The 12,647-nt window shown below is 67.3% G+C and overlaps 1 protein-coding gene across 2 annotated transcripts; it reads right to left on the bottom strand.

Annotated features, from left to right (window-relative positions):
- Positions 1–1,154: 1,154 nt before the first annotated feature.
- Positions 1,155–12,129, bottom strand: TBC1D10A (TBC1 domain family member 10A). 2 transcript variants are annotated; one of them, XM_082324672.1, is made up of 9 exons: positions 11,896–12,129; positions 8,473–8,572; positions 5,367–5,474; positions 4,940–5,046; positions 4,142–4,256; positions 3,799–3,864; positions 3,251–3,440; positions 2,754–2,908; positions 1,155–2,535 (listed from the first exon to the last, which is right to left on the bottom strand). In XM_082324672.1, exons 1-9 carry the CDS (start codon positions 12,099–12,101, stop codon positions 2,143–2,145), a joined length of 1,440 nt encoding a protein of 479 aa, XP_082180798.1. In that variant the 5' UTR covers positions 12,102–12,129; the 3' UTR covers positions 1,155–2,142. The 2 variants fall into 2 exon arrangements, with proteins under 2 accessions (XP_082180798.1, XP_082180799.1); XM_082324673.1 differs by lacking the exon at positions 11,896–12,129 and adding an exon at positions 11,263–11,317.
- Between the last annotated feature and the right edge of the window lie 518 nt (positions 12,130–12,647).

Below are 12,647 nucleotides of genomic sequence, written 5' to 3'. Positions count from 1 at the left end.
AGCCCCAATTCAGAGCCCCAGGGGGCCTGCACCAGACCCGACCCGGAGCAGCCCCAGCCCAGAGCCCCAGGGTCCCCGCACTGGATCCGACCCACAGCCCCAGGGTGTCCGGAGCAGCCCCAATTCAGGGCCGCGGGGTCCCCACACCGGACCCGACCCAAAGCAGCCCCAGCCCAGAGCCCCGGGGTGCCCGGAGCAGCCCCAGCCCAGAGCCCCAGAGAGCCTGAACTGGACCTGAGCCGGAGCCCCAGGGTGCCCAACCCAGACCCAACCCTTCCCACTCCCATCCCTGCTCCCACCAGTACCTGTCAGGCTGGGACTGGACCCACTGGGAGCCCAAATGCTGACCCCACCATCCCCCCTCCACCCCGGCCAGGCTCACCCCAGCACCCACCCGGCTCCTCCATGCTCAGCCCCAGCCCCAAACCCGCTGGCTCAGGGAGGACAAGCCCCAACAAGCCGGCCCGGCAGCAGGGATTTACCAAACTCAGGCCCAGCGGTTTGCAGGGGCAGAGGGCGAACCCAGCGCCACGAACAGGCTCCGGTCTGTGGCCATCCCCTGGGAAAAGGCAGTTTTGGAGGAAGGAACAGAGGTTTGGGCAGAATTCCTGCCTGCAGGAAGCACGGGGAGGGAGAGAGGGCCTGGGTGCCATTTTGTGCATGGAAAGCCGAGCTCTGGGGTGCTATGGGATAAATTAGGGGGCTCTTGGCTCTGGCCACAAGAGCTGGGACATTGGGAGAGGGGAGCAGGTCTGGGTGCCGGGAAGGGAGCTGACCCCATGGCAGCCCCCCGAGGAGCTCCCCAAACACCCCAGGGCCTGGCAGCCACCGCTGTCACAAGCTGGGGCAGGTCTCAGCATCCTTCCATTTACACTTCTAACAGGGGCAGCCCCAGGGCAGGGCAGGACAGCAAGGGCGGGTTGGGGCTTGGCCACCCCGGGTGGCTCAGGCAGGGCAGTGACAGAGGGGTGACAGCTGCAGCTCCCTCCCCAGGACCCTCCTCAGCACAGGAGCACCCAGGGGAGACGGGGCCCGGGCCGGGTGCCCCCCCTAAAGCCATGCCACCCTTTACCCCACAGCACCAGAGGGCAACAGGAGGACACGGTGGGACCCACAGGCGCTGCGCCTTTTTACTCCTGCTTTATTTACCCCTTTGTACAAAACCGTTTTTCCCCACTTTATTTTTACAAAGCCACCCCCTGCCCTTGGGGAAGGCGGGGGGAGAGAGGGGACCCCACAACCGGGGAGCACCTGGCCGCTTGCCCACCCCACAGGCACCCCGTCTCACCTCTGCCGGGGCCTTGGGGTGGGCGGCAGCAGTGGGGAGAGCCCTGGGAGGGTGAACGCTCCCCCCAAGTTGTGGGGAGCCCGGGGACGGGGTGGGGGGGGCTTTAGCCCCACAGTCGTGGTCTGGCATCAAATCCCGCTGCCTCCAGCACATCCTGCCTGCAGCTCCCAACCTCGGTCCCTGTCCTGCGACGGTTACTGCCACGGAGGAATAATAAATAGGCTCAGTGAGTAGGTAAATTCGGTACTACATATAGGGCTACAGCTTGATATATCCTCAACTAGATAAAGAGGAGGGGGGCGAGGGGTCCCCCCGGCTCCTTGCGTACCCCCAGTCCCCCTGCGCCAGGCGCGAGCGCTCGGAGTCTGGGTCTGCCCGGCCAGCGCAGGGCAGGGTGGGGGCCATGGGAGGGACCCTGGGGCAGCGGGTCGAGGGGCTCTGGGACAGGGAGAAGGGCCCGAGGGGCGGCTCAGCCCCCCTCAGCCGCAGGGAGGGAGCTCGGGTGGCTCAGCCACCCCCTGCCAGGGCTCCCACCACTGGTGGTGCCAGCACCCTGCCGGGGTGGGCACCCAGCGCAGGCCCAAGGTGTCCCCTTTGGTCACCACACCTGGCCGAGCTCCTGCAGATGCCCCCCAGCTCCGAGCCTGCCCCGAGCGGGCATCCCTGCACACAGGGACCACGGTGTCCCCAGGGAGCCACGCCGGCCAGCCCGTCCCCATCCCTCCAGCCCAGAGCCCCCAGCGCCGGGCGCCACGGGTCCCTGCACACCCCTCATCAGTGTCCTTGAGCCCAGGTCCGTGCGCAGCCCAGCTGAGCCCGGCTGCCCGGGGTGCGGACCCAGTACCGCGCCGGCCCTACAAGTACGTGTCCTCGCTCTCCCGGGAGCTCAGGCTCTCCTTGGACTGGTGGTGGGGGGAGACCTGGGGGTGCAGCAGCTCCCGGGCTGAGCCGGGCGCCCCGTTGCCCTCGGCCCCAGGGCCATTGGCAGGGCTGGCCAGGCCCTTTTCTCTGCTCTTCTCCTTGCTCTTGCGGGCCTTGGGCACAGGGGCAGGCCCAGGGGGGACGATGATGGAGGGGACGGGCTCCAGCGCCTTGCGGGTGGGGGGCTCAGCCTCGCTGATGGCCTTGGCGCCGTGCAGGCGCGGGGGGGACTTGCACTGCAGCTCCCCGTGCGTCTCCCGCCACTTCTTCAGCTGGATCAGGTGCTCCCGCTCGATCTGACGCTCCGTCACCGGCAGCTCGATGACCTGCGGGGGACAGACTCGTGCCATCAGCATCTCCCCCAACAGTGCCACCCGGGGCTGGCTCGGTACCCCAGCCACTCACGCAGGGTGCGGGTTGCTTCTGCCCTGGGGGGTACCCCCAAATCCAAGCCACGCCAGCTCTGCCCACCCAGGGGCAGCCCAGTCCAGCAGCGGGGCCAACTGCGTGGCACTGGGCCCCCAGACTCTTCCCAGCACCTCACCTCCTGCACCAGGAAGGTCTCCTGCATGATCTTGGGGCTGAGGGCCCTCAGCCTCTCCATGGTCTCGTACTGGCCCTGGCAGGACTTGAGCTTGTCCGAGGAGCCCAGGGTGTGTTTGAGCAGCACGAGGCCCACGCGGAAGATGATCTTCACCCCTGCAAGGGGAGAGGTGAGGCCGTGAGTGCCAGGCAGGACAGGGTGACGCTGCCACTATGTCCCTCAAATGCTGTAGGGCACCAGGTCCCAATCCCGCGAGCAGTCAGGACAGGCAAGAGGGTGGATTTGGGATGCACATGCCCCCTAACCCCCAGGAAAACAGCCGTCTCCACCCAGGGCACGTGGCTGCCCCAAACCTGCCCTACAACAGGTCTCATGCGCCCGGCACAGGCAAGCAGCCATGGCAGTGCTCCTGCTGCAGCCCCGAGTGCCGTCCACATGCCACAGGGGCTGCAGCCGGTCACCCCAGGAGGAAGAGGAGGATGGTGGGGAGCTTCTACCTTCACAGAAGAACATGTCCCAGACGCGCAGGACGGAGCTCCAGGGCAGCGTGCGGGAGAAGGCGCACATGAACCACTCCGTCATGTAGAGGATGGGGTCGATCTTCTGTTTGCTCAGGTGCTTGTAGGCCACAGGTGAGACCTTGTGCAGCAGCGAGAAGAGGATCTGCCCATCCAGCTGAATAGCCTCCTGCAGGGAGAGCATCGAGAGCCCCAGGGAGCGCCTTAACCCCGGCCCAGCCCTGGGATCAGCTCCCCAGTGCCCGGCCCCAGCTCACCAGCCCCAGAGGAGGAGCAGCCCACCCTCCAGACCTGGCTACGGGAGCAGAGCCGTGCCCCACAGATGCCGGCAGCAAAGCTACACTGAGCCCCCCACCCCTGACTGTGGGATGCTCCTGGGGGGCCATGGCACAACACGGAGACTGCGGCAGCACCCAGCATCTCCCCACGCTCAGTTCTTTCTCCGGAATGAGGACCTAGGGGAGCTTTTGGCCTGGAGACTTCACAGGTCCCTGCCGCCGCTGAAGGCACAGTGGCCCTTCACTCACCAGCTTCTCGCTGTAGTAGCCGGGGAGGTACTTCTCGCAGATCTGCACCAGGCACCAGAATGCTTGCTGCAAGCCAAGGGACAGTGGGTGAACACCCAGGTGTCCCCAGGGGACGTCCCTGCAGCCCCCACCCTGCTCCCAGGGACCAAGGCAGCGGGCAGGAGGAGGCACACACACCTGGGGCGAAGGGCACCTCCCTGCCCCAGCCAAGCTTTGGGGTAAATGGGTGCCATGAGCCGAGCACCCTGCCCGCCAGCACCACCCCAAAGCAACCCACACCCTCCCGCTGGTCCCAGCTCTCCCACCGCTGGGTCTCCCTCCCCTCCTGGCTGCACACTCGCACCTCGGCCGGCATGTGCATGAGCAGGACGGCGGCAATGGGGGCCTGGGCCTGGCAGTAGCCCTCCTCCGGGCGGTACAGCGTGTATGCCTTCAGCACCCGAAACAGGTCCTGCTGCCTGCGGAGACACCCCGGGGAGGGAGAGGTGGAGATAGGGCACGGACACAGCCCAGCAGCCTCCCCCGCGGACCAAACATGGCCTTGCACAGTGATCCAGTACTGCAGGCCAGCCACTTGCCACCACTTTTCCCCCACGAGCCTGAGTCAGTCCCTGGCTGGGACCCTTCTTCCACACAAACCCAGGGCTATGGGACATGATAACCAACGCTCTGCTCCAGGAATCTCTGCCCATGGAGGCCTGGATCTGAGAGGTGGGACAGGGAACCAACCATCTCCCAGGGATGCTGGCTCAGGGTGAGCCGTGGCCGGGCAGGGACCCAGCTGCAAGCACGGCGGTGCAGACGCTCCCAGACATGTGGGGAGAGGCATTTCCCTGGTGAAACGAAGGCCATGGCCGGTTGCCTTCTCCCTCCGCCCTCCTGCTGTAGCAATTCCCACCCCACCGGGTGTCAGAGCTGGTACCAAGGGCTGCGACCCGCACACCGAGCTCCTGCAAAGCCCTCCTGTTTTCAGCTGGTGCCTGGGGGGTGTAAGGACTGCAGGGGACACCGCAGGGGACACTGCAGGGGACACCGCAGGGGATGAGTGTGGCTCTGTGAGCTGGGATTGACAGTGCCAACCCCACGGTGCTGGTCCAGCCCGGTAGCTGCCAAGGATTGGACATGCAGCAGCTCCACTTACCCGTGGCCTCCACGCGAGACGAACATCTCGTGGAAGGGGAACTGCCGATGGAGATCCCGCTCGATCACATCCAGCCACTTCGGGTCCCCTGGGAGGAGATCCAGTTCCTGGGGAGGAGAGGGTTGGGGTGAGCAACACCTCACAGCGGCACGGTGCCAGCCCCACTCCGACACCTGGGGCCCGCAGTGAGCCCAAGGCAGCTGGCGGAGCAGCCACAGCGCTGGACCTGGCTCTGCCCCAAACATGAGCCCCATCAGGTTGTGGGTCAGCCCACGCTGGCTGGGAGGCTAGCGCCCTTGAACCCCACACAGCGGGAAGGAGCCTAACAGACACCCCAGCCCTGGAGGGAGCAGGAGCCATCCCGGCACTGCCTCCCTCCACCAGCACCGCTCCCCAGTGGTTCAGGAAGGTCCCCGACTGCACTCACGTCAAACTTGCCGATGTTCTGCTCAAGCTTGACCTTGCTCCCGGAGAGGTACTGCCAGGCTCGGCCCCGCAGCGAGGGTGGGATCCCCTTCTGGCACCGCAGTCGGATCTGTGGGGGGAGCAACACAGCCGTCATGCAGGGAATGGCAGAGCAGCAGGGAGCAAAGAGGGCCCAGGGACAAGATGGGAGCCAGGCCCGGCACTGCGGTCACAAGCTGGTCCCCTGCTGCCTCCCTGTACAAGGGGCTGTGTCCCTGCACCCCTGGGGACACGGTGCCCAGCCGCATGTCCCATGATGGACCCTGACGATCTCAGGAGGGGTCTGCTCACCCCCTTCTCCCCAGCATTGCTCTTAACGTGCCAGCCAGAGCTACACTGGCAGGAAGGAGCTGCGGACGGGTGCCAGGAGCCCGGCTGAGGCTTTGTGGCTTGCAAACAGCTCCAAACAAGCCTGGCTCTGCCTCAAAGCAGGATCCTGCTGGGAGCTCGAAAAGCAAACACTGGACCCAAGGTGGGGAGTGGGTGGCTCCCTCCCCACCCCAGCACGGCCCACAGGAAGCACCAGGGATGCAGGGGAGGGCTCCTCGGTCCCCAGCCCAGCCCTTCTGCTCACGCACAGGGCCATGGAGAGCAGGGAGGTGCACCCTGCTGAGCATCTCAACCTTCCCACCCGCTCATCCTGGGCACAAGGGCAGGCCTGGCCCCAGCTCTGCACACGGCCGGCTCCCGAGGCCCCCAGGACTGGCTCCATGCCCACAGTCAGCCCCCAGTTTCCTTGGCACAAGGCTCTGGCCAGGACCAAAGTCCAGGTGAGGCAGTGCCTGTATCTACCCTGCAGCAGGGAGCCAAGTTGGCTTAACCCTGCCGCTGCCAGCACCCCAGCAGGGACCAAAACCAGAGACCCCGACATGTCCTGCTCCAGCTCCTGGGGAAGCAGCAGCACCTTCTCCCCACAGTCCTCAGCCAGGGCACGCAGCAAGGTGAGGTCCCACAAGACCAGTGCCTTCGGCACAGTTACTCCACATAAAACCCTGAAAAACCCCAGCACGGTCTCCACGCCTCATCTCCCCATTCGGGTGGCACACACCAAGTGCTGGAGATGTGCCAGGGCTCTGCGAGCTGCGGCCAACAGCTCCCGAAGCCTCCCTGGGCCTCTCCTGCCTGCCCAGAGCTCCTTTTCCCTGTTTGCTGGCGTAACTCAGGAGCAGGCGGTTGTGCTTCCAAGCAGCGTGGTGGTAACGCCACGTCCCCAGGAGGGTTTGCTGCTCCCTCGCCGCAGCACCGCTTGTTTACCCGGGCAGGTCCCAAGCGCTGCGGGGCCTTTGTGCGCGCAGGAAACGCGGCGGGCGATGCCCAGGGCGGCCGCGGGCAGCTCCGTTGCTGCTGACAGCTCCCTTTTCAAGCTGGCTCCCCTTCCTGCTGGCTAAGCTGCCAGGAAGGAAGCCGCCTTGCTGGGTTTCAGTTCAGCAGCCCCTCCAGCTGGCCAGGCTCAGTGCGGCCGGGGCCAAGCAGCTGAGCATCTCGTCCCCTCGGCTCCGTACAGGGTCCTGCCATCGCCCCATCCAGCTCCCGGGATCCCACCGTGCTCTTCCAAGGACTGGGAGCACGTCTGGGCTGAGGGATGCTGAAAGCAAAGAGCAGACGGAGCGCTGCCCACGCTTGGAGAGCGGTGGGAGCCGCCCACGCGTCTGCCCTCCTTCGGTCTGGCTGGAAAGGGCAAGGACCGGCACACGGCGCTGGCACGGCTCAGCGCCACGAAGGACACGGGGCCGTGGTTCTTCTGGGATCCGGGCCAGGTGGGCGAAGGATGGAGCATTTTGGGATCCTGAAGCGGTGCAGGTGTGAGCGAGCCCAGCAGGAGCTGGCCCAAGAGATGCCCGGGCTGTCAGCCAACCCCGGTGAGGCAGCCAGAAAAGTACCGGGGTTTTTCAGAGGCACGGGGAGCTCCTCCGAAGCAGCAGAGCCTGAGCCACGCTGCGTGGCCCTGTACCAAAGCAGCCAGGCTCCTGCCAGCGCAGGGACGGTCAACAGCACCCGAGGCCAGGCCTGGCACCCTTCCCTGAGCAGCCCCAGGGCGCCGGGTACAGAGTAGCTCTCCACAGCAGACTTCAGAGGCTCTGGGTATGGATTTTTGCTGCAGGACAGGCTATACACCACATCAGCCCCACAGAGCCCCCAAGAGCTCAGCCCAAGCGCGAGGGAGCTCCTCTGCCAGATGTACGGCTGCTGGAGCATTCACCCGAGCCCGGAGGCCATGCTGCAGCACGGCCGGAGAGCAGTGGAAACCGCCTGCAGAACAAAGCGCCCGCCTGCCATGTGCTGAAAAGCTCTCCCAAATCCTGTGTGAGCGGCCAAGAAACAGATGAGGGATTCCTGCGTCGTCCACCAGGCACCAAGCAGGGAGGGCGCTCCGGGAGCACAGCGCACGGAGCGGTGCCAGGAGGCTCTGCCAGTGGGGGGGAGGAGGAGGCCCTTCGGCCGCTCTCAGGCACTGCTGGCCCGTGCCAGCAGCCTCACTGCTTCCAGCGGACACACAGCAGCGACCTGGGACATGCTGCATCCCATCTGTGCCTCGTTTGCAGGCTCAGGAGGCCAGGGAGCACCAACGGACCAAGCCACGGAGCCATCCAGCATACACCACCATGAGTCTCCTGGGGACCCCAGCTTGCAAACCAGCGTCACACACATGAGGTTCAAACATTTCCTACCCGGAGCTTTTTTTGGTCTACGAGATGCTCAGACCAGAAGTTTCCATGACTGAACAATTCCCATGGCCGCCTGCAGGCAGCCAAAGAAGCCCTAGAAAGGCTCCAACCCGGCGGGGAGCAGACGGGAGCAGGAGCGTGCTGGCTCGGGGACTGCAGGCTCAGCCCCCCAGCACGCTCCAGCTTCCCTCCCGCAACGAGAAGCATGACGGGGAGGGAACAGCCCATTCGAGCCAACAGCATCATCCAAAGGCAACGCATCTGCCTGTGGGGACCTGGTGACAGGCAGGCTGCCCCAAAGCCTCAAGGGGACACCGCCGCAGCCGGCTGTCCCTCCCTGCTGCCCCCTCTCACCTGCACAGCTGCCCTGGGGCAGCCCCAGGGGACAAGGCCATCACTTACCTTCTTGTGTTTTTTTGCCATCCACTTGTCCCAGTTGTTGAGCATATCCAGCCACTTGGACTCCCGCTGCCGTAGCACCTCCAAGGGCACCTCCTCCAGCCTGCGGGACAGGGGGGAAGAGGCCGATCAGCATGGCTGCAAGCCCTCCTTGCGTGGCAGAGCCCCCCGTGTCCCCTCCAGCACCCTGGGTGCCCCCCACGGCTGGCTGGCTGCCCTCCCCCAGGCACAGAGCCCAGCCGGGACACGCTTGAGAGCGCCGGCGTTTCGGCAGCTGCTCAGCGCTGCCGGAAGCGCTCGCCACCTGTGAAATCACCACACCAGTGCAGCCCCAACTCCCCCAGCAGTTCAAAACCTCTCGGGAGGAGGCTGCACCGCACCCACCACGTGCCCGAGCATCCCCGGGGACCGGTGCCCGGAGAGAAGGGCACGCCAGGATGGCGATGAACCGGGGAGCGCAGCCAGAGCCATTAGCTGAGCTGAGCAAGGTCCGATCCCCCCCTGCGGGGGCTGGCTGCAGACGAAGAAAGCCGGGGCCATAAGCATCATGTCATCCGCGCAGCCCCAGTCATGCTCGCACCCCAAAAGCCTGGCGCTGCTCCAGGCCCGGCATGGAGCCCAGCCGAGGGTCCCCCAGGAGGGAGGGGAGTGTTTTCCAGCAACAGCTCAGCCTAGCCAGGGAATCCAATTTAACCCTGCCGAGGCAGGCGGGGATGCTGCCGTGATGCCAAAGCCGGCAAGGGGGAAGCTGCCGCCGCAGCCTCCAACCCCCCCGGGCACCCTCTGCCTTTCATTGGGGGGAGCCGGGGTGACAGACAGCTCGGCCAGGCCCTGGGTGTGCGCAACCCGGGGAGAGCAGGAGATCCTTCAAGCCATCAGTGGAGATGGGCCAACTTCGGCAGACCTGATGCCTTCCCGGGCTCAGCTCCGCACTGCTCCGCAGCTGTGCTGATCCCGCTTTCCGACCACTTTCCGCGGACAGAGGTCCGGGCACCGAGCATCGCCCAGGGACATGGGGAGCACCCAGCCCTGCTGCAGGACACACGGAACCTGCTTTCTCCCAGACCTCTCCGCATTAGGAGCCGGAAAGCAAGCGGCATGGAGAGCCCAGGGCCACATCCAGCTGGCAGCACTGCCCTGCTCCTTGCCCAGCCCTTCCCCGCCGGGTCCCACCCACCGCAGCGGGTCAGACTGGGCCAAGCGCAATTGTTTCGGAGAGCAAACCCTCTCCGAAGGGATCCACTTTGCTTGGCGTGGCCACCTCAGCTCCCCAGCGCAGGCTGGGCACGGCCAGCAGCTCCGCAGCCGGCAGTGCAGCCCAGCACGGGGATGGAGGGAGCACTGGCCCTGAGCCGGGGAGCCTGGGCTGCCAGAGGAGCTGGGGCTCTCCGAGGCGTGGGAAGCTCGGGAGCACTGGACGCTGGATACAGGAGCTGGCCGCGGGCCCGCTGGAGCCTGGCCAGCCCAGACTGGAAGCTGTTACCAGCTGATGGCTGCTTGGCAGCGGGCACAGAGCGAGGACTGGAGGCATTTCAGATGGCCGAGGCGGGGAGGATGGGGTGGGGGCACCCCAGGCCTGGAGGCAGCGAGGTGCCCTATGCAGGGAAAGTGCTCCTCCGTACCCGTGCTGCCGGTGACAGCTCCACAGCTCGGTCCTTCCCGGTGCCCCCAGACCTTCCACAGGTGCTGGGACACCCTGCTTGCCCTCCCTGTGCTTCCCTAAGCCCCTTCCAGCTAGAGGGACCCCAATTCCGCCAGCCCCAGAGGGAGGCCACGCACTTCAGTTTATCCACTCCTGGGAGAGACAGGGAGCTGATAAAAGCCCCGAAGGAGGGCAGGATTGGGTCCCGGCACATCTGCTAGGCACGGGAGGAAGGCTCAGTCCCCAGGGACCGCAGTCCCATGCTGTCGGCACCCCCACGAGCAGCCACTCGTCTCCAGCACCAGGAGCTCTGGCTGCAGCAGCCGCTGCCTGCTGACCCCCAGGGACGGGGACGTCCACCCCAGGCGCGCAGAACAGCCTGTGTCCGCAAGAATGACGGCTGGGACATCCGAAACATCCCCAGAACGCGGTGGGTAGCCGAGATGGGGTGCAGCACCCTGGGCCGGGGAGATCACCCAGCTTCTACAGTGCCAAGCTGTGAATCCGGAGGGCAGGGATAGGGTTTATCACTGGGAGCGATGCACCTTGCCCAGCACAAGCAATCAGACCTCCAGCGCCTTCTCTCCCCGCAGACCAACCAAATAACACCCACAGGCTTATGGGGGGGGTGAACGCTTTGCTCCTTGTAGATGGGGAAACTGAGGCACGGGGCCCAACTGACACCAGAGCACACAGGCGGGCAAACCGCAGGGGAGCCCGCTCCAGGTAACGTCCCGGCCGGAGAGGAGCGGGCTGCCACGCGTTGATCCCACGCTTCTCCGGGCATCGCTGCAAAACCACCACGGCCAGGACGGCGAACACCAAACACGCTGCCAAACCAGCTCGCCGGCAGCCCGGGGCACATTCCTGGGTGCCGGCACCACCCTGGGGCCCAACGCCTCGGGCTGGCGCGGCCGCGGGCTGCTCGCGGCCGATGTTGGCTGCCCTGCTTCCTCTGAGGGCTTCCTCCGCAGAGGGAGGGAGGTCGGCCAGCGGCTCCTCGCCACGGCGCCTTCGCCAGCGGCCACCGATGCTGGCTCCCCGGCGGGATGCCCGGCGACAGCCCGGCCTCCCCTGTTTGACAGCGGCCAAAAATACGCCGGAATCCGGCGCTTGGAGGAGAAGAGGCCTGGAGGTAACCAGACACTGACCTCGGCGGCGAGGAGGCCTCGGCAGCTCCCAGCGATCCCTCCCGCGCCCGGGGCAGATGCCGCTTTCCAGCCTTTGCCCCTCATCGGTGCGGGAGAGAGCGGAGGGGGGAAGCGGGAAGAGCTTTCGGGGCTCTCGCTCACGTCCCGGCTGCCGTGGGCAGCCACGGTGCCCCGGGGTGCCGGCCCCAGCCCGGGGCCCGTCGTGGCACCGAAGGCCGGGGCACGGAGGGCTCCCCCGGGCAGCGCTGCCCCAGCGCACGGGGGGCACCGGGAGCGGCCCCCCGGCCCCGGGGGGAGCCCCCGCCGGCTCCTCCGCGGCCGCACGGAGCCAAACCGGCCCCGGGAGCTGCCGCCCTTCCGGGGTGCGGGCCCGAGCGGGGCCCGGCTGCCCGCGGGGCGCCAGGGACCGGCCGCAGAGGCCCAGAGCCGGGGGCGGAGGGCGGCGGAGGCCAAACCCCCCCCTCCCCGGGGCGGGAAGAGCCGCTGCCGGCCCGGCCCAGCGGCCGAGGCCCCGCGGCCCGGCCCTGCGGGGGCTGAGGGACCGGTGGCGGCTCCAGCCGGGCCCAGGGCGGCTCCCCCGGGCCCTCGGCGCCGCGGGACGCGCGGCCTCCCCCCGGCCCCGGCCCCACTCACGGCCCCTCGGCGCTGCGGCTGCCCACGATGAAGCCGAACTTATCGACGCGCCGCTCCTCGGGGCCGCCGCCGTTAACCTCGGAATCGGATCCGAGGGAGCTGAGCTCGTCGCCGCCCGGCTCGGCCAGGCTCTCGCGGGTCCCGGCCAGGCTGTGGTGGGGGCCGCCGGGCGAACCGGGGCCGCCGCCCCCGCGGCTCTTGGCCATGGCGGCGCGGCTCAGCGGCGGCGCGGCCGCTCCTCCATGCCGCGGCCACGGCGGCGGCCACGCCCCCCGCCCGCCGGGCCACGCCCCCGCGCCGCGCCGCTATTGGGCGGGAGGGAGCCTCCCGCCAATCAGCCGCAAGGATGGCGAAAGGGACCGCCCGCTCCGGGAGGGGATTGGTCGAGAGGCCGGGAGGGAGCTGTCCGTCAAGGGCTTGCCCCCGCCCCCGGCGGTGCCAGCGAGGGGCGGGGCCAGGACTGGGAGCGGGGCCGCGGTGGGACTGGGACCGGCAGCCGGTTCATACTGGGAGCGGGCTGAGCCCGCAGCCGGGCTGCACTGGGAGGGCACTGGGACTGCAGGGAGGCTGCAGGCGTGCACACTGCGGCTGCGGGAGGGCCGTGCTGGGAGGGCACTGGGGCCGAGCTAGGGTTGCACTGGGCGCCTACTGGGATGGGGCACTGGGAGGATCCGTTTTCCCTTAGGGATGAGCGTGCTCCAGTGGAAGCCAAAGGCGCAGGCGTTATTCCCTGCCCCTCGAACCTGCCCCAG

The sequence above is a fragment of the Platalea leucorodia genome, assembly GCF_965183815.1.
Source record: "Platalea leucorodia genome assembly, chromosome: 12".
Classification (NCBI taxonomy): domain Eukaryota; kingdom Metazoa; phylum Chordata; class Aves; order Pelecaniformes; family Threskiornithidae; genus Platalea; species Platalea leucorodia.
Note: the sequence above shows the minus strand (reverse complement) of the source record. Positions and strands in the feature narration are given on the sequence as shown.

Bases quoted from the DNA above. Each gene is read 5' to 3' on its own strand.
- TBC1D10A (XM_082324672.1), bottom strand. From the start codon at position 12,101: ATGGCCAAGAGCCGCGGGGGCGGCGGCCCCGGTTCGCCCGGCGGCCCC. The intron at 4,257-4,939 runs GTAAGTGGAGCT...GTGTCTCCGCAG, and splicing joins GTCTCGCGTGGAGGCCACGG to GCAGCAGGACCTGTTTCGGG. The intron at 2,909-3,250 runs GTAGAAGCTCCC...CTCCCCTTGCAG, and splicing joins GGACATGTTCTTCTGTGAAG to GGGTGAAGATCATCTTCCGC.